Source organism: Podarcis erhardii (genome assembly GCF_964252035.2).
Source record: "Podarcis erhardii genome assembly, chromosome: 17".
NCBI lineage: Eukaryota > Metazoa > Chordata > Lepidosauria > Squamata > Lacertidae > Podarcis > Podarcis erhardii.
This window is the reverse complement of record NC_138515.1, coordinates 24344858-24372832: the sequence shown is the minus strand read 5'-3', so window position 1 is coordinate 24372832 and position 27975 is coordinate 24344858. Positions and strand designations below refer to the sequence as shown.

The 27975-nt window shown below is 44.7% G+C and overlaps 1 protein-coding gene and 1 long non-coding RNA gene across 6 annotated transcripts in view; one reads left to right on the top strand and one right to left on the bottom strand.

The window, feature by feature from the left end:
* Positions 1-27975, bottom strand: part of LOC309332611 — a 311558-nt gene that overhangs the window by 204805 nt on the left and 78778 nt on the right. The window lies entirely within an intron of this gene.
* Positions 1-27975, top strand: part of ZNF462 (zinc finger protein 462) — a 141877-nt gene that overhangs the window by 62232 nt on the left and 51670 nt on the right. For 3 of the 5 annotated variants that reach the window (XM_081844690.1, XM_081844686.1, XM_081844687.1), the window contains exons 2-6: positions 2947-3199; positions 6051-11512; positions 12959-13123; positions 16163-16446; positions 25416-25534. In XM_081844690.1, coding sequence (XP_081700816.1) covers positions 2980-3199; positions 6051-11512; positions 12959-13123; positions 16163-16446; positions 25416-25534 — 6250 coding nt within the window. In that variant the 5' untranslated portion in view covers positions 2947-2979. The remainder of the gene's footprint in view (positions 1-2946; positions 3200-6050; positions 11513-12958; positions 13124-16162; positions 16447-25415; positions 25535-27975) is intronic. The other 2 variants (XM_081844688.1, XM_081844689.1) reach the window with 2 other exon arrangements.

Below are 27975 nucleotides of genomic sequence, written 5' to 3'. Positions count from 1 at the left end.
ACCTCTCTCCAAAAGGAATAGCTCCAGCCTTTGTGTTGAAGGGTGTGCCTATTGGCAAGGCTTGCTGAGGCAGACAGCTTGGCTGGTGATTAACAAAGGTCATTAGACTTTGGAATCTGGCAGCCCGTGTCAGATGGTATGTCTTCTGTGCATAGGAGAACGGCTCCCAAGAGGCCGAGGCTTTCTGAAGGGCTCTCCCCTCCCTCCGCCTCTTCCCCTCCTTTTCCCTCTTCTCCATTCCTGTCCCCTCCCTCTCTCTTTTCTCTCCATCCTTCCTTATTTGTTTCTCTCGCTCTCAGGAAAAGGTCACCCTTCTGCGCCTTCATTCAAGCCTGTGGGACAATTTGGCCAAAACCCTTTTTCCTTCCTGTCGTCATTGCTGGGATGTGGGTTTTTTAAAAAAAATTTTTGTGTGTTTTTTGTGTGTGTGGAAGACAAAAGGAGTCTTTGGAGATCTTTATTCTTGTTGTTGCCCATGGCTGTGTCAGGGAGAGATGCTGGTGTCTATGACAAGCCACGGTGGTCTTCAGGCATCTCTGTGTAGTCCAAAAGAAGATAAGTCCTTCCTCGTCTCTGAAGAGGCTGGTCCCCTCCCAAAAATCAAAAACAAAAGCATCTTGGGGAATGAGAGGGAAGAAGGAGGGTGGTTGGTTGGTATGGAGAAAGGATCTTGCACGCTGGAGAAGAGGCTGAGATATGTGGAGCCATGTTGCAAGCTGACTAGAAGCTGTGAGCCTATCTCTCTCTCTGAGTACATGACTTGTCTGAGCTAAAATGGCTGCACACAAACACACACATTCGCTCTCTCCCTCTCTCCTAAAGCTCAGAGGACTAGGGCAGCTTAGTGAGTCTTAAAGCTTCAGTGACGCAGAAGCTCATATCTCTTGGAAGTGTGATAAACACACATTCAGCAGAACTGTGGCTTGCTTGGCTCAGGCTGAAAGGGCTCTTACTGGGTGGCTGGGGTGAGTGGGGAGGAGGTCAGGAGCATGGGCAGTGGAAACTGGGGGGTGAATCCCACCCCGCTTTTGTCTACTGCGACTTTCCATCTTCTCCTTTCTTTGGAGCATTCCGAATTCAAGACTTGTCTGCTTGCACCATGGAGAGAGAAAGGAGGGGTGGAATTGTTTTCAGGTCTAATGGACTGTGCTGGAGGAGGGAGACTTTGTGGGGTGGGGCCTCCCTGCTGCTCCCGGCTGTAATTTGATCCAGAGCAGATAGCAAACCTCTTTCACAACCTTCTTGGGTCCAGGGCTTGCACATAAAAGGTTGAGGATCTCCGTCGCCGCTAACTTTGTTAAGCTGAGAAACGACCAACCTTCATTCTTTCGGCTCAAGGAAGGAGAAGGGGGGTGGGTTGTTCCCAACACATCACAGCGTTGGAAAGCTCTGCCAGGGGAGATGTGCCTTTTGTGCTCTCTTGTGTCCAAAGCGGATTTGAATGTTCTGCAGAAGTAACTTTATATCGCCCTGCCATAAGAGAATGGAATTTCCATCAGGGCATATTTTGGCTGCTGTTAGATCTCTTGGGCTTCTGGAGCTCCTTGCCTGAATGTGACCTGTAGGAGTATGTGAGGAGACTGTCAAAAAAGCCATCCATTGATTAAGATAATAGTTGCTGCTAGGTACATGCCATGCTGGGCTGACATTACCTCTTAAATTATTTTCTTTTTTTTTTTTAAAAAAAAAAAGCCTACCTTTTATCTACAATTTAGGAAGCTGCTCATTTTCAACCTGTTTGGCAGCTCCCCCACAAATTATAGAAACAATAGATTTAGCAGGTCATCTACTGAAGTGACATCCTTACCTCTGAGTAGTACTGGTTTACTGCTTCATATAGTGAAATGCAGACACTGGGGAAAAATAATTATTTCCTTTCATGCTGTGGAGATACTCATTTTACTTCCCGGAAGAAGGACTAGGTGCTATATTCTCTCAGCAAACTCAGTAAAATAAATTATTATTATTATTATTATTATTATTATTGAGATTTTTAAAGAATCAGTACAACTGAAATGTGAAAGACCAAATTTGAAAGACCAAAGTTTACTCCTGAAATCATGAACATACTACCAAGGGCAAACTCTGGTTACAGGTCATAGTTAATCTGGAGAGAGGTTTGGATTGCGTGCTAAGCCAAGCCATTGCTTAGATCAGCATTGTGCAGAAAGAAAACTGACCAAGTTGACACAATCTCCTGGCAGCCTCTTGTGTTCGTGCTATAACCAAAGTTTGGCACAGGCAAGCCTGTAGTACTAAAAGTAAAAAGGTTGCAAAAAATGGGAGATCACTAGTTAAAAGTATTTGGCCCCAATACAGATATCTAGGCTATGGTGTTGAGTGATCCCAACTCGCCTTACTTAGGCTAGTCATGTCCTCTTAGTCTCTAACCTTCTTTTAATCCTTATTGAGAAGGATTAAAAGAAGGAGGTACTGGATGAGGCACACCATGTATCCGACTTGAGCTAAATGGCGCAAGTGTGGGATAAAACACAATAAGTAAATAGTGTTCAGCTTTTAGGGCAGTGTCAGAAAACTCCTTTGCCCCCTAACTACAGGTGCACTGCATTTTATTGTTTATGACTCTCCACCACATGCTTCCTTGTTCATTGTTAGAGATGTTAGTAGCAGGTAAGAGTTGAATCAGGTGGGTGGGAAAAAGCCAACTGGGCAAGCCCTAGGCACAAAGTAGATCTGAGTCATATCTGATTGTTTCTAGAAGCACTTCTGAGATTCGGGAAATAATCTCCTGCTAGTTTTTGTTCGTTCATTTTTGTAAAAAATGCATCTTTTGGGGGTATCATTTCCTTATATTTGCTCATAACTAAAACTCTGTTACTGAAACTTTAAAAAATAAAATAAAATAAATCAGTAAACTGTATGCTTCTTATTTATGGACAAAAGATGTCTCTGACAATTTGCTTCTTCTACTTCTTCTTTTTTCAGGCTTTCCTGATGTAAAACTTACCAATAAGGACTATGGAGGTGCTGCAGTGTGATGGCTGTGACTTTCGAGCGCCATCCTACGAAGATCTTAAAGCTCACATTCAGGATGTTCACACGGCGTTTTTGCAACCCACAGATGTCGCTGAGGAAACTCCTAGCCAGTCAAGGTTTAGCTCTATGAATAGCAATGACCAGGCTGAGGTGGAATATTCTTCTGTAAAAGATGAATTTGGAATTACGGATGAGATAGCAGGTAAAAAAAGTGTACCTTTCTAAAGTCCTTTATTGAAATGTCGTTTTAAGATTTTTATTTCATTGGAGCATCCTCAGATTGTGGTCCTGTTGTCCACGTTTGTGTGCTGTGACAGCTTATAAATGAGAACAGAAATTGCTTTATAAGTGGACTGGCACCTATGGCGTTCATATTCAACGGGAAGCGGCCATGTTTTGCAGTTGAGTGTTGGGATTCCATCACAAACCTATGTTGATTTTATTGCAATAGCCTATAAAAAATTGTAGCAACTGCATGCTACTACAGGGGATACAAGGGATGTGGGTGGTGCTGTGATCTAAATCACTGAACCTCTTAGGCTTGCCAGTCAGAAGGTCGGCGGTTCGAATCCCCGTGACGGGGTGAGCTCCCGTTGCTCTGTCCTGGCTCTTCCCAACCTAGCAGTTTGAAAGCATGCCAGTGCAAGTAGATAAATAGGTACTGCTGTGGCAGGAAGGTAAACGGTGTTTCCTTGCGCTCTGGTTTCTGTCACTGTGTTCCGTTGCACCAGAAGCAGATGTCATGCTGGTCACATGACCTGGAAAGCTGTCTGTGGACAAACACGGGCTCCCTTGGCCTGAAAGCGAGATGAGTGCCGCACCTCATAGTCGCCTTTGACTGGACTTAACTGTCTAGGGGTCCTTTACCTATACCACAAGTGTTAATTAAGTAGACATAATTGGGCCCATCACATGTTAGTTCCAACTCCTGATCAAAGGTTAAAAAGAAAAAAAAGTCAGGTGTGGGAAATTTTTGATCTGCCTTGATCAGCTAGATCTTTATCTCCCTCTGTCCTGGGGGGCCAACTTTGACAAGTAGACACCTATTGGTCCATTATTTGATGCCAGGTGATTGATAGGTGAGTAGCCCCACCCAACTTTGAAAAGATTGCCTACCAGGTGGGGAGAGGTACTGCACAATGTAGGAATGAACTCCCTGTGCATCAGATGATGTACAGGGGGTTTAATTCTGCTTTTTGCAGCCACAGCTCTCCCTGATGTCACATGTGGGGCAGGTGCGTACGGCTCCAGAAAAATGACCTCACAGGCAAAATGAGGAGTCCTGGTGTTGCCACGTTTTGCTTAGGGCCTTGTGTGCAGCATTTATCCCCTGGCAAACACGGCTTTTAGTATTATATTCCGCTCATAAGATGCATTCAGGAACTACAACACTAATTCCTAGAAATGTAATTGTATTTGCATGTAATAATTCACATGCATACCAGTGAAGCTAATAATGGACACACATTCCAAGAGTGGCATTAATAGAGTATTGACAGAACTGCTTCCGTAGCAATTTTTTGCAACTAGGTCTACTTAGCTGTATGTAATGGTAATAGTTAATAACAACCTGCTTTTTAACCTAAGGTCCCAGGGTGCAGTGCAACAATTTAAAATACAACATTAAAAATACATGTTTTTAAAATAGTTATGCGTGGCATCGAAATTCGACTGGCGTTTCATCCCATCATTGTTTTAATGCATTTTTTTAAAAATCATTTGGAATTATGTGAACTATATTTTTTAAAAAGCTTAATAGTAGAGTAACAGAATGATAAGAGTTTAGAAGGGGTGCTTCGAGGACATCTAGTCAAACTCTCTACTCCGTGAATCCAGAGCCTTCCTAACATGGTTGTCCATCTTGAAGACCTCTCGTGAGCGAGAGCTTACTTCTCCCCTCTGGGTAACTGGTTCCATTGTTGAGCTGTTCCTGCTATCAAGATGCTTTGCTGACATTCAACTGAAACCTGCCCTGCTGTAGCTTAAACCCCTCGGATCTAGTCTTGCCCACAGGGCATCAGTCTTTCTCCTCTTCTACCATTGCAGTTCACATCTCCCATCTACTTACGTGTTTAATCACTGACACTTCCCTATGAGAGAACTTGTAAGCAAAAATGACATTTCATCATATCATAGGAAGTATCTATGCTATGAACTCAGTACAGTGGTACCGCGGGTTACATACGCTTCAGGTTACACACTCCGCTGACCTAGAAATAGTGCTTCAGGTTAAGAACTTTGCTTCAGGATGAGAACAGAAATTGTGCGGCCGCAGCGCAGCGGCAGCAGGAGGCCCCATTAGCTAAAGTGGTGCTTCAGGTTAAGAACAGTTTCAGGTTAAGTACGGACCTCCGGAACGAATTAAGTACTTAACCCGAGGTACCACTGTACTCACGGATAAATGCAGACTTTATTTTTTAAAAAAAACGTTAGTTCAGCTGTTTTGCCATTGTCCTCGGGCTTGTAAATCATGTAAATAATTGTGGTTCACATTTTAAAAATAAATAAATTATGTATTTGGTTTTTCAGATTAAAATTTTACAGTCAAATATCCAACATATAACATAAAAACAAGATTCCAAGGAATCTCCTGGACTTCCCTCCTCCCCTTTGTGGGTCCTATTGTTAATAATTTCCTCCTGCATCTTTATGATAATCCAAATCTTTTACCCCTCCATACTTACCTGGCAGGGGAGATACCATGATCACATATTTTTTAATTAAACAATTGTTGTTGTTGTTGTTTTATTTCTGTCCTGCCTTTGTTCTCTAACAGAGGCTCAAGGCAGTTTAGGGATAAAATAAGAATAGCTAAAAGCATGTTGGGGAAATTATTTTTAAAAGAACAGTTAAACATTAATAGAATTAAAACTATCTATCTACAGTATCTATCATCTATCTATCTATCTATCTATCTATCTATCTATCTATCTTATCTATCTATCTCTATCATCTACCTACCTACCTACCTGAACTATTTAAAACACAGATAAAAAGTTCAATATCAAATTCAAGGATTTCTAAAACAATGTTTTATTCTCTCTCTTTTTTAGGACAAAATGCAGCTCAGCTGGGGACTGGAAATTATTACAGCCATAGCCAGAGTTATTATGGCCAGCATATGCTCTCCAAGCCAGCGAGCAAGTTTTTCCAGTGCAAATTCTGTGTGCGTTATTTCAGATCCAAAAACCTACTCATAGAGCATACGCGGAAAGTGCATGGCGCTCAGGCGGGAGGATCTCCAGCTGGATCGCCCGGTACTAGCTCCTTAAATTACAACATTATGATGCACGAGGGCTTTGGTAAGGTTTTTTCTTGCCAGTTCTGCACCTACAAATCTCCGAGGCGTGCGAGGATTATTAAGCACCAGAAGATGTACCACAAAAACAGCCTGAAGGAGAGCTCCACCCCTCCCGCCGCTTCAGCTGCTATATCTGAATCGGCATCGACATCTGTGCCAGTACAGGACTCTTGCAAGGAACTCCCAGCCGAAGTTGTAGAACGCAGTATTTTGGAGTCTATGGTCAAGCCTTTGACTAAGTCGAGAGGGAACTTCTGCTGCGAATGGTGTAGCTACCAGACGCCCCGAAGGGAACGCTGGTGCGACCATATGATGAAAAAACATCGCAGCATGGTGAAAATACTGTCAAGCCTGAGGCAGCAACAGGACGGGACCAACATGCCAGACGTATCAAGCAAGGGTCCACCAAGCCCCACTCCAAACACCAACTACATCCCTATGAATGCCTCTGGGCGGGAAATGCCGAACGCAAACCTCCCAAACTACAGAGGCTCTATGAACAATTCTCTTGTCAGGTCCAACACTTCTACTTCTTCAAAGTTTTCTTCTGTTTCCTACCCTCACATGAAACACAAAGCACCTCACAACTCTGGCATTGTTAATTTGTCGGACAGGTCTCGCTACGCGATGGCCGACATGGCAAATTCTTCCGCCGATATGGATACAAACAGTATGCTCAATGACTCCAGTTCTGACGATGAGCTAAACGAACTAGATAGTGAAAATGGGTTGAACTCCATGGATCACCAAACCTCAGGGCTAACTGCAGAGCAACTGATGGGGTCTGAGGGCCACAAGTTACTGGAAACAAAGGGGATCCCCTTTAGGAGGTTTATGAACAGATTCCAGTGCCCCTTCTGCCCTTTCCTTACCATGCATCGGCGGAGCATTTCCCGCCATATTGAAAACATCCATCTGTCTGGAAAGACAGCTGTATACAAATGTGATGAATGTCCATTTACTTGCAAGAGCTCGTTCAAACTCGGAGCTCATAAACAGTGTCACACCGGTGCAGCGTCCGACTGGGATGCAGTGAATTCTCAAACAGAAAGCATAGCTTCTTCGCTAAATGAAAGCACAGTATCCTACGAAGGAGGCAATATAAATGGCAGGAAGTCCGGCGGGTTAATGGATTCCATGGGGCAGCAGCAGCAACAGTCTCCGCAGTCCAACTCGCAGCATCCATACAAGTGTACCATGTGCAATTATTCCACAACTACTTTGAAAGGTCTCCGGGTTCATCAGCAACACAAGCACTCGTTTTGCGACAACTTGCCAAAATACGACGGCCCATCCTCAAATACTCCACAAGACAGTGAGCCTGATGCTCACGCCTCTCCCAGCACCGTGAAGAAAAGTCAGACCTCAATTCTTGGGCTGTCTTCTAAAAACAACTTCGTAGCTAAAGCCTCTCGGAAGATGTCCAGTGACTTTCCCCTCGATCTTTCACCAGTGAAGAAGAGAACTAGGATTGATGAGATAGCTAGCAATTTGCAAAGCAAAATCAGTCAAAACAAGCAACAGGAAGATGCAGTGATTAACGTAGAGGAGGAGGAGGAAGAAGAAGACGACAATGAAGTGGAGATAGAAGTTGAGCTGGACAAGGAAGAAGAACAAGGAGAGCCGCTGATGGAAATTGCAACATTTGCTTCCCAGCAAATGTGGGGAAGGGATACCATCGAGTCTCAGAAAGAGCCCAACTACAGGAGCATTGGTCATGATTACAATTCCACCAATGGGGCAGAAATTGAGCTAACTATATCTGAGGATGAAGAGGACTATTACTGTTCTTCAATTGGCTTGAAAGACCAAGGTCTGAATTCATCTGCTTTGGGCAGCCAGTCCAGTATATATGGATCTGACCAAAACAATGAAAATTCTGATTATGGTGACTCCGGAAGGCTTTACTATTGTAAACACTGTGACTTCAGCAACAAATCCGCCAGGAGTGTTAGCACTCATTATCAACGGATGCATCCATACATTAAATTCAGCTTTAGGTATATCCTGGATCCCAACGATCACAGTGCGGTGTACAGGTGCCTCGAATGTTACATTGATTATACAAACTTTGAAGACCTGCAGCAGCACTATGGGGAGCACCACCCTGAAGCCATGAATGTACTAAATTTTGATCATTCCGATTTGATCTACCGCTGCCGTTTCTGCTCTTACACCAGCCCGAATGTTAGGAGCCTGATGCCACATTACCAAAGAATGCACCCAACAGTTAAAATTAACAATGCAATGATATTCTCCAGCTATGTGGTTGAACAGCAAGAGGGCTTAAGTTCAGAGTCGCAGACTCTCAGAGAGATCTTGAACTCCGCTCCGAAAAGCCTGGCCTCTCCAGCTCCCGTCGCCCGTGGGACTGGCATACCTGCTGCTTTTAACAAGAATTCTCCGAAGAGTAATAGCCCAGAATCTGAAAGCCAGAAGGAGTCGTCAGTAAACAGCGTTGTGGTTTATGATTGTGACGTCTGCTCATTTGCAAGTCCCAACATGCATTCTGTCTTAGTTCATTACCAGAAGAAACACCCTGAAGAGAAAGCTTCGTACTTCAGGATTCAGAAGACGATGCGTGTCGTGTCTGTTGAGAGGGGCTCTGCCCTGGCTCAGATGGCTTATGAATTGGGATCGCCCATCTCCCCCAAAATGTCCAATATGGCTTCACAACTGCCACCTCCACCACCTCCAGACCTTACGACCGAGCTTTACTACTGCAAACATTGCTCTTACAGCAACCGCTCAGTGGTTGGCGTGCTTGTGCATTACCAGAAGAGGCACCCAGAAATAAAAGTGACTGCAAAATACATTAGGCAGGCACCTCCCACTGCAGCAATGATGAGATCTGGAGAGATCCCTCCTGGTGTTCCCAGACCACCAGCATCTATGCAACAGCTTAACCGGGGCAACTCTGAGAGTGCCGCCTTGGAGAATGAGATGTTCTTCTGCCAGCACTGTGATTATGGAAACCGGACTGTGAAAGGCGTGCTCATACATTACCAAAAGAAGCACCGCGATTTCAAAGCCAATGCAGATGTAATTAGGCAGCACACAGCCACAATCAGGAGCCTTTGTGATCGTGGCCAGAAAAACTCCCCCGGCGGCATGCAGACTCCCGCTTCCAACGCCGAGCGAGAGAAGGCTAAGCTGAGAGCTCTCAAGTGCAGGCAGTGTTCTTACACCTCTCCTTATTTCTACGCACTTAGGAAGCACATTAAAAAGGACCACCCGAGCTTGAAGGCCACCGTCACCTCTATTTTGCGATGGGCGTTTTTGGATGGCTTAATAGAAGCTGGGTATCATTGTGAGTGGTGCATCTATTCTCACGCCGAACCCAGCGGCTTGCTTGTGCATTACCAAAGGCGACATCCTGAGCATTATGTTGACTATACGTATATGGCGACCAAGCTCTGGGCAGGGCCAGATCCTTCGCCTCCAGCCTTACTGATCCCATCAGAGATGAAAACGTATAAATGCAGAGACTGCATTTTTGAAGCATCTTCCATTTGGGACATTACTAATCACTACCAAGCTTTTCATCCCTGGGCTATGAATGGAGATGAATCTGTATTACTAGATATTATCAAGGAGAAAGATGCAGCCGATAAAGCCATCCCAACATCCAACGATGCTGGAGCCAGGGTCAATTCAGAGGGCCAGATGGCAGCGCCACACGTGGACCAGGATGCAGAATATGCAGAGGATACAAACCTGGTCCAGGACAAAGCTATCCAGCTCACCTCTGCAAACCCTGCGATCTCATCAACGCCATACCAGTGCACAGTGTGCCAGTCAGAGTACAACAATTTGCATGGACTTCTGACCCACTATGGCAAAAAGCACCCTGGTATGAAAGTTAAAGCTGCAGATTTTGCACAAGACATAGATATTAACCCAGGAGCTGTGTACAAATGTAGGCATTGCCCGTACATTAATACACGCATTCACGGTGTTCTCACACACTACCAGAAAAGGCACCCCCTGGTGAAGGTCACTGCGGAAGATTTTGTGCACGATGTGGAGCAGCCAAATGACATGAACCAGAATGAGGTGGAGGAGACCAGCAGAATTTTCAAGCAAGGATACGGTGCTTACAGGTGTAAATTGTGCCCTTACACGCACGGCACGTTAGAGAAGCTCAAAATCCATTACGAGAAATACCACAACCAGCCTGAATTTGATGTGTTTGCACAGTCTCCTCCTAAGCTGCCGGCCTCTGTGGAGCCTGAAGTCGTCGCCGAGATTAAGCCCTCTCCAGAAATCTCTCCGGAGGAGATCATTGGAGACGATTCGGTGCCTCCTTCGCACTTCTCGAGTTCCCATCTGGTGTCCCACACGGTGTTCCGGTGCCAGCTCTGTAAGTATTTTTGCTCCACCAGGAAAGGGATCGCTAGGCACTACCGGATAAAACACAACAACGTCCGGGCCCAGCCAGAAGGGAAGAACAACCTCTTCAAATGCGCCTTGTGCTCCTACACGAACCCTATCCGTAAAGGCTTGGCTGCGCATTACCAGAAGCGCCACGACATCGACGCCTACTATACCCACTGCTTAGCTGCTTCGAGGACTGTCAGCGACAAGCCCAACAAAGTGATCATCCCGTCGCCCCCGAAAGAAGATTCCCCCCAGCTAAGCGAGGAGCTGAGGAGGGCAGTGGAGAAGAAGAAGTGCTCTCTCTGCTCCTTTCAGTCCTTCAGTAAAAAGGGAATCGTCTCGCACTACATGAAGCGACACCCAGGCGTGTTCCCCAAGAAGCAGCATGCCAGCAAGCTGGGGGGCTACTTCACCGCCGTGTACGCGGATGAGTACGAGAGGCCGCAGGCTCTGCCGGAGGAGAGGAACGAGTTGGAGAAGCCAGAAGTGGAGGTGGAGGCTCCCGAAATGGAGTGGCTCCCTTTCCGCTGCGTCAAGTGCTTCAAGCTCTCCTTCAGCACGGCCGAGCTGCTGTGCTTGCATTACACCGACCACCACAGCAAGGACCTGAAGAGAGACTTTGCCATACTGGGGAGCGGTCCCCGTTTCCAGAACCCCATCTTCCAGTGCCGGCACTGCGACAGCAAGCTGCATAGCATGGCGGAGCTGACCTCGCACTTGAACAGCCACAACGAGGAATTCCAGAAGCGTGCCAAACGTCAAGAGAGGAGGAAGCAGCTTCTGAGCAAGCAAAAATATGCAGATGGTGCTTTTGTAGATTTCAAACAAGAGAGGGTAAGGATATGTTTGCACATTTTAGATTTATGTTTGGTGTTCTTTCTCCTTCCCCACCCCCAGGAGATTTCTCGTTAGTGGCGTCCAGATGCACATTCCCTTTGGCAGCTGAGGAGATACAGGCGCAGCAGGGACTTGGTGTGCCAATAAGCCCTAAGTCAATTAAACATTGCCACTTGATTACACCCCCTTCTTTCATTTCTTCCACCTCTTCCTCAAAGCCCTGACGTGTCCTTTCCTCCCCTCCCACCTCCCCTTCTTCATTTCAAAGCCAATTTCTCTTTGGCACCAGTTCCTGACAGCTTTCCAGTATGACAAAACCTCTGTTTTTTTCTACCTGCTCCTCTGCCCTTTGGTATGATATGGCAAACATTTATTCTCATTTCTCAGCTGCAGCGTGAAAAATCACTCAGAAGAAAGCCTGATGCAGGGGTAGCCAATGTGGTACCCTCCAGATGTTGTTGGACTACAACTCCCATCAGCCCCAACCTACATGTGGCCAGTGGTCAGGGAGGATGGGAGTTGTAGTCTAGCAACATCTGGAGAGTACCATGAAGCCCACTGAGTTAAAGAGTTTTCCTTGTGTATTGCTAATCAAATCTTTCTTTAGTTTACTTAGAGCAACTCACTTCCTTTGGTAGGAGTTTTAAGCAACTTATTACAGTTGCTTAACTACAGGGGACCAATTCCCACCATCCTCTGTCATTGGCCAGGTTATCTGGGGCTGATGAGATTTGGGAGTCCACAGTTTCTCCAACTTATTACGTACAGGCTTGGAGGTTACTAATAAACGCATCCAGTTGGATCAACTACTATTGAAGGGAGACTGGGTTTTGGTTTGTCAGGAGCCTAGTTCTCAAGCTGGATCCTTACTTAATGGGGACCCATATGTCCAGGAGGACTTCTGCTGACTTTTAGTTTCATTGAATCTTGGCATATTGTTAGAAACAGTGATTAGTTAAACAAATCAGGTCCATAAATAATGGTTTAAAAGTGGCTTGTATGGCAGTCATTTAAACCAGTGTTTACATAGCAGTTCAAAACCGCAGGTACTTTCATGAGAACAGTATATATTCACTAAAAATGTTAAAATACCATAATGTTAAAAAGCCCAAGAAATCTTGGGAAGCGAAGCTTTGTGAGGATAATGAGTGCTCTCTGCAAAGGATATCTAGTGCTTTCACGCGTATGTGAATACAAACAATATCTGAGCTGAGTTTTCCTACATGTCCAAGGAATTGGGGCAATATTTTAATGGTGCAGCATGCATTTAAGAAACCTTCAGATGTCAGCCTTTAGATGAAACAGTGTTGCCCCAGTGGCTTCCTCATTGTGTAATAATCATACCATTCCAAATTATATTTGCATTGCTTGTTTAGAAACCTCTTTAAATTTGTTTCCGGAAAGAAACCGCTTTTTAAGTTTCCAATTGTTGTTGCCTTACAGCCTTTTGGTAATGTGGAAGAAGTTTCAAAACTGAAGGAGAGGAAAGTGGTGGGCTACAAGTGTAAATTTTGTGTGGAAGTTCATCCAACCCTTCGCGCTATCTGCAACCATCTTCGTAAGCACGTTCAGTACGGGAATGGCTCTTCGGTGTCTGCTGCAGTCAAGGTGAGAGAATAGTTTGGGGACTAAAGGCATAATTGCATTAAGAGGAAAATGGGCCAATTGACAGTGTTTTCTGGCGCTGGCACCACATTACCACAGTTAAATTTTTTATTATTAAAAAAACTGCTTGTTCTTTTTATTGGATTCAGTGTTAACTTGTTTCCTAGATCACAAGTCTTTCCCCCCCAATGCATGGGAATATATTTTTTTTGAGAACAGATGGTCTAGACTCTTGAGCAAAAGGGTATTTTTAATTCCGATTTGCTCTTGTACTTTTCTAAAGATCGCTTTAAAAATAAAAAAGTACAACAGCAAATCAGAACATTTTTTTTATATATAAAAAAAGAGTATTAGGGAGCACGTTTGTAAAGGTTAGTGTACTTAACAGTTAAAGTGGCGGTGTACAAGCTGTGTATACAAGTCCAGGTGTGTGCTGCAGAATTCAGCTTCCTTTTGAAAATCAGTTTCCCTTTCCCTTTTTTTAAAGCGGCTTTCTGGTCCCTGTTAGGAATGAAGCTATGCTTGAAAATGCACAGGTTAACCCTAATGCGGGGGAATCCCGCTTGAACCACGGGGAAATGGGCTCCATTGTGAGCTCCAATTATCAGTAGGATTGACAAGAGTGTAGAGTCTCCAGCTTTATGGAGGCTTTATCCCTTATTCCAGGCTTTCTTTCCTTTCCCCAGGCAATACAGGTCCACATCTTGCCCAGACAATGCCAGAATAATAATAATTCCTTCTCAAGGTCTTCAGCACTTTCCATGCTCTTTTATGGGGTCTTCTCCCACAGCAATCACCATAGTCCCCCAGCTTCCCCAAGGGCCGGGTGACAGGGGAAGCCCCTTCTCAGACCACATGTACATCCCTGCTGGCAGGGGGGCAGCTAAGAGCCAATTGTCCCTTAGACCAGCCTTGGCTTGCTAGCCAATCTCCTCTCTCTCCCTGCATCTCCAAGCCTTTGACTGTTGCCTCTAGGCCAGGCATGGTCAAACTTGGCCCTCCAGGTGTTTTGGGACTACAATTCCCATCATCCCTGACCACCGGTTCTGTTAGCTAGGGATGATGGGAGTTGTAGTCCCCAAACACCTGGAGGGCCGAGTTTGGCCACCACTGCTCTAGGCTATTTAAGCTCAGGAGTGCCACACTGCTCTTCATTAGTGTTAGGTGGCAGCAGCTGTCCCCTGCCCCACTGCTCTCTTGGATGTCTTGACTGAAGTGTATCCCTGCTCCTATAGAGGTGGGTTTGGGCCTTCTTAAAGGCCTAGTCCTATTAGCTGTTCGCCTGAGGTGATCACCTGCGGATCTTCACATATAGCAATGCCGGATGAACTTTCAGGAGCCAGAGGAGTTGATGGCATAAGGTTTCCGGTGTCCTGGGGCAAACCATCAGTGCCTCCTATAACTCTTCAGCAAGCAGAAGCAGATTTATTAAACAAATAAAAGAAACCATACTTGTTTGCTCAGTTTGCATAGCTTTTGCACAATACAGTGGTACCTTGGTTCCCGAACGGCTTAGCTGTCAAACAAATTGGCTCCCGAACGCTGCAAACTCGGAAGTAAGTCTTCCGGTTTGCGAAAGCTTTTCAGAAGCCGAACGTCCGACGCGGCTTCCTCTTGAGTGCAGAAAGCTCGTGCAGCCAATCGGAAGCTGCGCCTTGTTTTTTGAACGGCTTTGGGAGTTGAATGGACTCCCGGAATGGATTAAGTTCGAGAATCAAGGTACCACTGTATGCATTTTTTTTGCTGCAGAATTGGATTATTTTAGTAATCCAAGATAATAGCAGTAGCAATAATCAATACAGTGGTGCCTTGCAAGACGAAATTAATCCGTTCCGTGAGGCTCTTCGTATAGCGTTTTTTTCGTCTTGCGAAGCAAGCCCATTGACAGCTTAGCGGATTAGCGCTATTAGCGGTTTAGCGGCTTTTAGCGGATCAGCTGATAAGCGGCTTAGGGCTTAGGAAAAGGGGGAGGAGGGAAAAACCCCGCTCGCAAGACATTTTCGTCTTGCGAAGCAAGCCCATAGGGAAATTCGTTTTGCGAAGCGCCTCCAAAACGGAAAACCCTTTCGTCTAGCGGGTTTTCCGTCTTGCGAGGCGTTCGTCTTGCGGGGCACCACTGTAAATCAATCAATCCACCCGAGTAGTTACAACCTGGTGCATAGCTTCCATTTACAGAAGATCCACTTAGACTGCTTGTGTGAGCTATATCATAAGAATTCATGAAGCAGAGCAGGTGGGCTTCCTGTGACTATTCTTCTTTACTTGCAAGTAAGAGCTGCCACTCTGAACACCATAGAGGGTCTGTCTGCTGTAGGGAAGGAGGTGGCCTTTCAAATATTACGCAACAAAATAAATTACGTTACTTTATCTTGGAAAGCTCTTCATAGGCTAGTAGTTGACAATGCATAGCTGCATTTGAAGCAAATGAGGAGGGGAAAAAACATTTAGGCCATTCTCATTTTTTAAAAAATGGAGCATGAGCTGTACAGTTTTGTGCCAGAGTTACACCAGTAAGCGGAAAGAAGGAAGCAAGCATTTTATAAGGAAGGTTGGCATTTCCTTAGAATTCGCGTTGTTTCCATCTGACAGAGTGAGCTGCTACGAAAAAATAATAATTCTTGGCAGTCTTGGAAAACGATGTGCTCCAGCAGCACTGTCAGCCACCAATGCAGTCAGGATGCTTGTTTCTTTAGAACAGTGTTTCCCAAGCTTTGGGTCCCCAGCTGTTTTTGAACTACAAGTCCCATCATCCCTGAACACTTCTCCTGCTAGCTAGGGATGATGGGAGTTGTAGTCCAAAAAAACCAGCCGGAGACCCAAGTTTGGGAAACACCGTTTTTAGAGACGTCTTTTTCATTTGTGATTTCAGTGATATTTTTATTATTCTTTATTTTATTTTATTTTTGAGAGCCTGCTCATAGCTGGGGTTGTAGAGGTTCTGCTATTAGAGGAAAACCATAGACTTCCATAGATTTAATAGTAAACCATTGGGCAGAAGGGAGAGAGAATTGATGGCTTTGGTGGGGGATGTGTGTCTTTTAGCAGGAAGCTGAAGATCCTTCAAATGCAGCTTTCTTGGAGGGTGTTGAGGGACCCAAAGACCCTGGCAGTGTTTCCACTGTGGAACTTGCAGAAGCTGAATCTGGACCATCACTGGAAGATGAAACCAGGCCTGGTGGCTACCACTGCAGCCAGTGTGACCGGGTTTTGATGTCTATGCAGGGTCTACGATCGCACGAGAGGAGTCACTTGGCATTGGCCATGTTTACTCGCGAAGACAAGTACAGCTGCCAGTATTGCTCCTTTGTCTCTGCTTTCAGGCACAAGTAAGTCTATATTGTTTTACCATTTCTTCTGCTCACCGTTCAGTTAGCACTTGCCTGCGTGCTAAAAGGCGGGATTCTATATCCACACAGAAGCACGTATTGTTTTCTTGATGCACTGATGTTGGATGGGCATTGCCAACTCAGAATAGCTAGTTTTTCATTGTGGCCTGCCAGTTATGCATGTAGGAATCGTGACAAATTGTTTTAAGTCTCCAGACTTTATCTTCAGGGAGATATATACTTCAAAATGTAGGACAGAAATCAGATGCACACCAGATTCTCAACATCCTATTGCAAATTTCAATCTCTCTATATATTATACACACACACACACACAAACACAATTTTTCAGATTTTTAAAATTTTATAATCACAATAATTCATATATTCAATACTTTTCCAAGAATACAATATAGACTCCCCACCCCACCCCTGTCCTGAATTCCAATTTTCTCCCCCATAATTTCTTGCATCTCATTTTATTTCTCCAAATTCTTTGTTTTCCCTCTTACTTATCTTAATTTCCAGTTGTATAATTACATAAATGGTATATCAAACCTGCAAAGCAAATTTCAATCTCAATTAAAACCAACATCCCCCTATTCATTTATGGTTTTCAAAGATTGGCCCCACTGAGGATCCATTCTAGGGAGCAAGTCTGTCACACACCTGAGTCAATGCGCTTCGCACCTTGCATCAAAGAATAATAAAGAATACGATTGGTTGTCTCACAAATGTGTATCATATCTGAGAGAACGTGACCCAAGAGCTGTGTTTGCTTTCAGTAGGCAAATGTATATAAATAAATGAATTATTTTGAAATTGGCCCTTTGAGTTGGGATATGCCGCAAATTTAACAGTAATTGCTGGGATTGCTCAGCTGGTAAAGCACGAGACTCTTAATCTCAGGGCTGTGAGTTTGAGCGCCACACTGGGCAAAAAGATTCCTGAATTGCAGGGGGTTGGATTAGATGACCCTTCTTGGTCCCTTCCAGCTCTACAATTCTATGACTCTATGAATCACTGTTCCAGGGTACACAAACTGAAAACAATACAAGTCGTGCCCCCAAACTCTAGCCCAGAGTTTGAGGGACACTTAAACCCATGATGTTGGGTTGTGGTCTGTTAGGTGTTGGCTTCGTTGCAAACTTATTGTTGCTATGATTTGGGGAATGAGATTTTGTATCTGTGAACAAATACCCCCACCCTTTTTTTTGCCCTCTCGATCTACCTGTTCTTAACGTGAACATTTGTGCTTTGGCGGGGAAGTGGGGCGCGTTGTAACTGTAGAGATTCATGCATTGAACTGACAGTACAGATGTTTGGGCCTCTACAACTTTTTGCCATTCTTTACAGGATAAACCACTCACTGCAAAAATGTCCATGATGGGAACTAGAGAGAATGTGGGGCAGATAGTTTATCTCTTTGAAGTAGATGCCTTTGCCTCCCCCCAACCACATCGCCCCACTCTGAGCCTTTCCCCGCTCTACTCTGTTTGGACACAGTGTCACCATTGAGTTGTCAGTGCTGGATCTCTTTAAAAGCAGGCAACTGGATTCATGCCTGCCTTATTGCTCTCAGAATACTACCATCATTTCATTGTGTGCCCGGTGCAGAGGCCTGGACAGTGAAGTAGAAGAAGCCATATTTAAGCTGCAGTCCCAAACACACGTACTAGGGAGTAAACTTCATTGAACAGAGCAGGAGTTAGGTCTGAGTGGGCTTTCTTGGGATTGGGGATGTTAGATGCTATTAGCAACCAGAACAGAATGATCTTCACCTTTCCCTGAAGGCAGAGTGGGAACTACTCTGGTGGAAAAGACTGACACTTGTTTTACAGCAGGTGAACAGGTTTCCCTCCTCCTTTAATAATTTATAATAATATAATAATAATTTATTATTGATACCCTGCCCATCTGGCTGGTCTTCCAAATAAATATTAAAATACTGTAATATATCAAACATTAAAAGCTTCCCTAAACAGGGCTGCCTTCAGATGTCTTCTAAAAGTCTGGTAGTTGTTGTTCTCTTTGACATCTGGTGGGAGGGCGTTCCACAGGGAGGGCGCCACCACCGAGAAGGCCCTCTGCCTGGTTCCCTGTTCCTTTCCTGGTATTCCACTTGCGGGCCAATCCACAGCCCACAAGCAACTTTCTGGGAAGTCCCCAATGGTTCCCCCAAAATCTCCACTTCCTGCCTCACCTGTGTGGACTTTCCTAGACTGAGGAATAGCAGCCTGGATGTCTATTTCAGCCTTGAAAAGTCCCATCGAGTTGAGGAAGGAAGTAGGGAAGAGCAATTCTTTACCCACTTCTTCCTTTGTCTTTCTGGATTTTCCCGATCTGTGGGATAAAGAGCTGAATCAGCACTGGATCAAGTTGACAGATTCACCTCTGTGAAATTGTCTGCCTGTGTCATCTAAAGAGGATTGAGGCATGTAGAAGCAAAGTAGGTTGTCTGGGAGTGCTGTTTGTTTGGGGGGGGGCTCTGTGTGTGTGTGAGAGAGAGACAGAGAGAGAGAGAGAGAGAGAGAGAGAGAGAATGAATGAATATGGATGAAGGGAAGACAAAGGGGGCATCCTTGCACACTTTGCCATTGGCTTTGCAAACCACTGGTAAAGGTAAAGGGACCCCTGACCATTAGGTCCAGTTGTGGCTGACTCTGGGGTTGCGGCGCTCATCTCGCTTTATTGGCCGAGGGAGCCGGCGTACAGCTTCCGGGTCATGTGGCCAGCATGACTAAGCCGCTTCTGGTGAACCAGAACAGCGCACGGAAACGCCGTTTACCTTCCCGCTGGAGCGGTACCTATTTATCTACTTGCACTTCGTCCTTTTGAACTGCTAGGTTGGCAGGAGCAGGGACCGAGCAACGGAAGCTCACCCCGTCGCAGGGATTCGAACCGGCTACCTTCTGATCGGCAAGTCCTAGGCTCTGTGGTTTAACCCACAGCGCCACCCACGTGCCGGCCCACCACTGGTATGCAGCTCTTAACCACGTTCCCCAGTGGGAATCGGCCCCCAAAGTTTCCCCACTCCTGCTGTATTCAATCAGTGGCTCTGAACCAGCCTAGGACTTTTGTCACACAACGCTGCATATGGAAATAATTTTCTTTGAATAAAAATACACTCTAAAAGTATGGGAAACTCCCCCCTCCACCCAAAAAAAGAGACCCTTGCCTTTGAGGGGTGGAATTAGGAAAATGCAGGCTTTTCTAGCATTTGGTATCTGTAATATATGTCTAAAATTAACCCTGAGGTCTCATGTGTCCAAGAGGTTGTGGTGGAAATATTAAGTAGAGTCTTGCCGACAGAAGAGGAAGGTTCGCTAAAGTATCATCAGGCACACTTGTTGTGCCATCACTTAATATTTAGGAGAAATTCACTTTTGAATAAATTTGTAGAAAAATGGAAGGAGTTAATAATTTTAATTGAAAATGTATTATTTAAAATTAGGAAGTACAACATTTACATATTTGAGATATAGAACACCTTAGAGAGATACAGTCATACCTCGGTTGAATATGCTTCATGTTGAGTGCGTTCGAGTTGCGCTCCGCGGCAACCCGGAAGTAACGGAGCGCATTACTTCCGTGTTTCGCTGCATGCACGGATGCTCAAAATGACGTCATGCGCAGAAGCGGCGAAAAGCAACGCGCGCTGACTTGCAGTCGCTAGTTACGTTTACTTCTTGATGCTAATGGGGCTCCGGAACGGATCCCGTTCGCATCCCGAGGTACCGCTGTATCTACCTTTCCAGTTTGTGCTCCTCATATAAACTGGATGCAAGATGCTAGATAATGTGAGCAGTGCTTTTTTTCTAGAAAAATAGGTGCCGATACTCATTATGAAGTTGTTACATTAAGTGCCACACTTTTTAACTACAAAAAAGAGAGGTGCTGGTACTACGTATCCTTCAATACCCCCTTGGGGGGGGGGGAGCGCTGAATTGTTGAGTCTAATGGTATGGACAGCAGGCTGATGAATTGATTTAACAGTTATATTTATTTATTAAAAAGTATTTAAATGACCCCAAGTGCCAGTGAAATGCCTCCTTCCCACCCATTCATTGCGACTGCTGACCCAAATACTAAACTCTGGCAAATGTGTGTGAGTTGCAAATGATAACAAAAGCAGAGAAAACAAGATCCATTCTTTAAAATAAAAGTAGATTGCTAGGTTCCGTTTACATTATTTGCAGGTATGTGCTCAGTCAATGGCTTTTGATACAAGAATGTAGGTAATTCAAAAAAGAATACAAGCGACCCTATTTTAATAAGTGAAATGCTAGAGGGCTGGATTTTTCCTCTCTCTCTCTCTCCATAGTCCTTCTTTGCACTACTTATTTATTAATGGATTTTCTCCCTCTGAACCTCTTCACACTTCCTCACAATTCTATCAAGTCCGTCCTGGCTTCTCTCCTGGGTGGAAAGATAGGAATCTCTCTTCTGAACAGAAACATGGTACCACTAGGGGGCTGCATTTACAGATGGACAGGGATAAAATTGTATTAGTCCCCTCTCTCTCTCTCTCTCTCTCTCTCTCACACACACACACACACACACACACACAAATGTGTTTTAAGACACTGAACCTAAACATTTTCCCCTTCTTCCAACCTTCAGAGCACAAGGATTTTTAAAATTCTTTTTCTTTAAAAGTCTTGTAAAAAAAAATTTTAGGATGGCCTTCACACTGGCATGTAGAGAGCATCTTCCTGGGTTGGAAATAACATTCACAGTACTCTCAGAACATCACTCACAGTTCACCTTCTTAGTATGGTGAACTTACTGAATCTTTAATATTTTGATGCAATAAATTGAAGCCATTACCCTATAGTGATTAAATTAATACACTTTCCCAAGCTGTACATTAGCCCTTTTATGTTTTTGTAAGCTATACATTTTCTTTATATCGTTTTCAAGCATTTGATGAGATACTACAAATTAGGACTCTGAATTCTGATCAATTTCAGCTCCCCCCCCCCCCCCGGTCTTGTTAAATAACAATAAATGTGAAATGCAGAGCTTATGATGTAACCCTTGCTGTCTATATCGATTCTGGGATGAGAAAACCATTTCTTCCAAGTTTCAAATTGGTTTATCAAATAACAGACAATCCCTGGAAAAAAAACAGCAACACAAACGCACCAAGAGAAACTTGCATGTTACTTTCGCAATAGGAATTTAAGAGGCTACAAGACTAAAACATTCCAGTATAATCTACACGATATCAAATAGATGGTGCAGGGTGCAATCCTGTACTGAAGATATAGCAACTGGGGAACCGTAAGATCCTGTGGGAGCCCTGCTGTGCTGGCAAAACACCTTGGATAAGCTGGTGCAGACTCCACTGGCAGAGCCATTTCACCAGTGTGAAGATACGCCAAAGGAATAGCTGAACTGGGAGATGGGAGTCATGGGTGGGATGTGGGGAGCTCAGGGAAGGAGCACACGGTTAGTCCACATCTCTACTGCTTCAGTTCATGGCCACAGTCCTGTTGGCAATGCAACACCATTCCCAGACACCGTGCACAAAATTTCAATGGGACAGGAGGTGGGGAAAATACATTGACAACTGCCCCTTCTTTTTTAGAAAAAGTTTTATTTATTTGGTTTTTCAGATTCAAATTTCACAATCGTATATTGAACATAAATCATAAAAACAAGATTCCAAGGCATCTCCTGGACTTCCATCCTACCCTTTGTGGGTCTCTTTAGAATAGAATAGAATAGAATAGAATAGAATAGAATAGAATAGAATAGAATAGAATAGAATAGAATAGAATAGAATAGAATTTATTATTTATACCCCGCCCATCTGGCTGGGCTTCCCCAGCCACTCTGGGTGGCCTCCAATAGAGTATTAAAATACAGTGGTCCATTAAACATTAAAAGCTTCCCTAAACAGGGCTGCCTTTAGATGTCTTCTAAAAGTCTGGTAGTTGTTCTTCTCTTTGACATCTGGTGGGAGGGCGTTCCACAGGGCGGGTGCCACCACCAAGAAGGCCCTCTGCCTGGTTCCCTGTAAAATGGCTTCTCGCAGTGAGGGAACCGCCAGAAGGCCCTCGGCACTGGACCTCAGTGTCTGGGCAGAACAATGGGGGTGGAGACACTCCTTCAGGTATACTGGACCGAGGTCGTTTAGGGCTTTATTCGTTATTAATCATTTCCTCCTGCATCTTTTATGATGATCCAAATCTCCATTACTGTATATTAAAAACTCACCATTAAACTACAAGTGATATTCCAGTCGATTTTAACTATTTACAATGGTCTTTAACATAAGTTATAATTTTTGCCCATTCTTTATTAAAATCTTCCTGCTTTCTGGTTCTTCCGGTCATTTTACCCATTTTGACATAGTCCATTAACTTCATCAGCCATTCTTATCTGGTAGGGACTTCCATCTTCTTTCCATCTCTGGAAAACTGTCCCTTCTAGGTCACCACAACAGAGCATAGTGTACTGCGGGACCCAGCACCCAATTACAGCACACCAATACCCAGTATGTACAACCCCACTCAGGGATACCCAAACTCAGATGATGAGATGCATGGCATGAGGCTATAACTCTCTAGCACTCGCCATGCACCCTTAGAGCTCACAAGGTTCTGGCAATAGGAAATTATAAAGAAAGGACACTTCACACAAAACTGTTCAGAATACACATGGGGACTTGACACTGCTAACGCTTCTGTGCCTAGAACTCTTTAGCAGGTCCCTTACCTTGGGACCCCAGACACATCAAGAAGACTCACTCAACACAATGAGAGCGGCAGGACAGAGCACTCAATCCAGGTAAGCAAGGGAAGGGTGAGGGACACATACCTGCTGTCTCCCATGATTCCCCCAACCTATTTGCCACTGCCTCAATGGTGCAAAGTGTCTCACACATGCACGAGAGGCCCTCATCCCCACACACAGGTTTTTTTGGGGGGGGGCTGGGCACCCCGTTCCGAGCCTTGCTACTGCCGACCAAACATACGTAAACACTTTTTCCTTCGGTGCATAGAGCAAAACAGCCGTGTTTCACTGCAAACCCCCAGGGGGTAATAAAGTCTCTGCAGCCTGCCTTTCAGCGAAGGGATGAGGCTTTGGAAGAAGCGCTGGCTCAACAGCCAGGTTGTGGCACCGCTCTTCCTTCCCAACGCTTCTTTACAAACATCTCCCATGCATCCAGTAGATTTGTGTAAGTGTGTGACTACTGCTCTGAATTCTCTTGTGTCTCCTGCTTTTCTACAGGCTGCTTCCCGCAAGCGCAGGATTTATCCCACGCAGCGTTCTGTGCAGAAGGGGACGTGACCAGGAGCAGGGTCCAGGATGCTTCCACCTGTTCCCTCGTGGAGGAACGGAAACACCTGTGGCTCCACGGCAAACCGTTAAGGAACAGGTGAAGGTGTCCCTCACCTGGAGCTGGTGCCTGCTGTCCACCAAGCTACTGCTCAAGGCACAGGAGCCCTGCTGGGGCGACTGGTTGGCAACCCCCACCCCTCTATGTGTCTTTCCTTTCCGGGATCAACCATCCTAAAAGCTGCTCAGTAAAGGTTTTGCAATTGGCCTGCGTGTCGTTTCTTTATTTCCGATTGACAGATGGGAATCCCTTTCTCGAACCCTAGTAGGATTTGGCTTCTGTTGGCCTGGGGGGTGGCACTCTGATGGGGCAGGGAACTCGGTGAAATCAGGGGCAGTGGCCCCAACCCTCTGCAGCTGGTTTTTCTTGGGTTGCCTGGGGGCAGGCCTTATAGTGTGAAGAAATGGGAGGGAGGGAGGGAGGGATGAGGAAAGGAAAGAGATGGTTTGCTGGGAAACGACCAACCAGTTTAGCCTATTAGGCAAAATAGCAGGGCTGGGAGGGAGGGAGGAATCTGTCATGTGGGTTGCCTGGGGAAGGATTGGGCCAGAAAGGCTGGGTGGCCATGCAGGGAACGTGTCTGACTTCCTGCTGTTGGAAGCAAGGCGCTCAACTGAATTTATTGTAATCTAGTCCAGCAAAGGCAGATTTATCAATTTTTTGCAGGCTGGTTCTGCTCTGATAGCAATAATTTCACCATGGATATCTTTATTCGCTTGCATTAGGAAATGTGCTCTTTAGTGGTAAGCATTGTGACTGCGTCTCTGCTAAGAAAATGTGCTCCCTTGCACAAATAGGCACAGACCTTCTTCTCGTGGCAGAGAGCAGGAACTTCTCAACCACCTGCTGAATATTCTTATTTCGACTGATAAATATTAAAATGAATGAACAATGGCCAGTCAGATAAAAAGGGAAAAGCTCTTGAAGTTACTGCGTATTTGCATAGAGATTAGTTATGGAGACTCAACTTCCTCTTTTCCTCATATGAACACACTGCAGGCACATTTGGACTGGATATAAAAGGATGGGGAAAATTGCTGTTTTTCAGCATTTCAAAATTCTACCTGTTTGTTTTCCCAGACACATGTTCAACTTTTCGGTTTGCAGCACAAGTTTGAAACTGACATTTGTTTCAATATTATTTGAGTTGCAGGCTTGGAAAGAAGTATTTATAGATTGAATGAGTTTGTTTACAGGAGGGTGAATTTCAATTGAACGTTAGAAAAAACCCCAGGTTGTTTCTGAGTTTTTAGAGCAAGCTAAGATGATCTGGTAGCTATATTTTGGTTTTGCTCCTTTATTAGTCCTGACATTAGCCTGCTAAGTCATCTTCAAAGCAAGCTTTCCCCCCCACCCCTTATGATTTTATATCCTTGGCTTTATCAATTGTTTCGCCTACTTGCCATAATCATTGGGTGCAAAAGATGAACCAGATACAACCCAGTTTGGCTTTTGTTGGCTTGTATCTTACGCAGATTTCTCCGCCACGCTTCTTTCTGCCAGTGTTAAGTCAAAGAAGTCTTGCATTCAAGTGCCATCCAGTTTTCAGCTGAAAAAATGATTCACAATTTCCCCTTCTTTCCTTTTGCTTCTCATTGCCGCTTCTCCCTTGACAAAGTTTGGATCGCCATATGCAAGCCCACCATGGACATCATAAACCATTCCGCTGCAAACTCTGCCCTTTCAAGTCCTCCTATAACAGCCGCCTGAAAACTCACCTACTCAAAGCTCATGCTGGTAAGTCTTATTCCTCCATTTCATGGTGAAGGTCTCTAAAGCATCTCTCCTCCCCCCCACCCTTGCAGCTACTGCTGCTGTTAATCAACCAGCTTGTCATTTTTTTTATCATTTTATTGCCTTGGAGTGTGCGTTCAACCCAATCAGGAGAAAGGTGTAGGCGCAGTGTTGAAGTTAAGGCAACATTACGTTGAGCAGAACTGAACTTGGAATTGGGCCAATCACATTAGGTGAAGAGGTGATCCCAAATTGGCAGGTCAGAACAGCAAGCCGGGTTGGAAATCAGGCACATAAATTAATCTGCCATTGGGGCGGGAAGCAGAGAAAGAAGTAGAAGGAATACTCTTGAGATTCCTTTTCAAGTCTTAAGGGTAAGGCTTTCTGGAAGATGTTTGTGAGGCATATGCACTGAGCACTGTGGCAAGGGAGAGCTGTGTCAAATTTTCACCTTCAAACATTTTTAGATGAAATGCATGCTTTCAAAGAGTAGGGAAATCATCCTGAAAGGGGATTATCTTTCATTTTCCCCCATGCTCTATTTTAACCCGTGCGCAGCCATTTTCCATGCCCCTGCAAAAATACCTCGCTGCTTTGCACTATTTTATTTATTTCAAAGAACCTCCAAGGGCTTCTCCCAGGATGTGATTCCAACCAATCAGGGATCCCAGGGTGAATGTAACGGTGTCATGTCTACTTCAGTGAGAGCAAATGAAGTCACAGTGGAGCTCACAGTAGGATGAACCACGGAATGTACATTCAGACACACATGTCATGGAGAACAGTGGAATGTGTGCTTGAATGCGGTTTTCATGCACATCCAAATGTGTGTTCCAAGAGACTCTAGTTCATCCTGATAGGCATTCCCGGTGCGCACTTCGGCTGCTTCTCCCTGTTTTGTTGCATTGCAGTGCCTTCATTGCTGCAGTGCTTCCAAACAAGGAGTGTCACCCTGGTTGGCCAGGGCAACTGGGATGCACCTCTTCTCCCCCTACAAGTGCCTGTGCACCTCTTTGAGCATCTTCTCCCCCACCTCTACAAAGGAAGGAGAACTTTTTGATGGGTTTTGAAAGTATTTATGTAACTCGGCTATCCTGGTTTGGCTCAGCTCTGCTAAGAATTAGAACTAGAGAGGTAGGTTTCGTGTTCTCTGGAACCTAAACTTCCTACAGCAGCATCCCTTAGGCCACGAGAGCTTTGTGGATGGGTGTGTTTGGTGGGAAATTAATGGGTAGTAATTTTTGGCCATGGTCTTCATTAGCAACATTGTAGCCTGAAGGTAGTTCAGTTTGGTACCTGATTCATTAGTTCATGGGAACTTTGGTATTCATTTCAAAACCCAAGAGCTCTGATCAGTTTTGTGCTGAAGAGGCATAACTTCTTAGCTAAACGACAGCCGTATTATGGTTGAGTTCTGTAGCAGCGCCCATTTCAAAGATAAAGGTGAGAAGCTTCATGCAGTTCCATTTATCATTTAAAGTGTGGGTTGGTTGTTGTTGTTGTTTTATATATTGATGCCAACGTGTTGTTCAAGCATGTTATCATTTGTAACTGTATCTGTGCCAAGTCCAGTTCTTGTGGTTCAGCTTATTGGCTATTTATTGGCATTTATGTTGTGTACATCTCCCATATGTAGCAATTCTGTCAAGTATTCCTGGAGCGTTCTTGGTTTTGTCAGGAGGGGGGCCCAGATTTTAGGGGGAGTGGGCATGGCTTCCTGGGAGGCTGTGTCTTCTTGGGCTCTTCCCAATGACCATAACTCTTCCAAATTGTTAGAGAACAGGACATGCTGAATTTTCTTTAATGAATGTGTCACATCTTGTCCTTAACTCCCCATAAGTCAATTATTTAAATTACTTTACTCCAACAATAACATTTAAAAATAATGGATGGGGCTCCTACAGTCTGTAAACACTCATACACAGTCCACTAGCTTTATTAAATCATGTAACAATCATTCTTGAAGGCATGCATTTCAAAGCATTGGGGTAGTGTGATTTCACAGTATCACTTGGTCCTTCTGAAGTTGTAGTTTGGTAGTTAGTACAGAAGTTTGCATAGCAGGGTCCTTCTGCCTTAACTGTTTGTTTCTTCAAACTATTCATGAAACGAATCACAACTGTAAACCAGTTGACAGCATTTTTTTTTGTTCTAACTAAATATAAAGTTATGAAAGGCATGGAGAGGAAGGATGAAGAGTGACACCCCCCCTTTCTGTCTCATATGTACAGAACTTTCTGCAGGTTCAAGATCAACAAGAAGTACTATTTTTACTCAGTGCAGGATGGATTTATTAATCCTTTAACAAAAGCCACTAGCCAGAGGTTAAACAAAATAATGCGGGAATACATCAATGGCAGTATGCCTACATGGACCTTTCATATACAGCAGGGATAGGGAATCAGTGGTCTTTCAGGTATTGTTGGACTACATCTCCCATAATC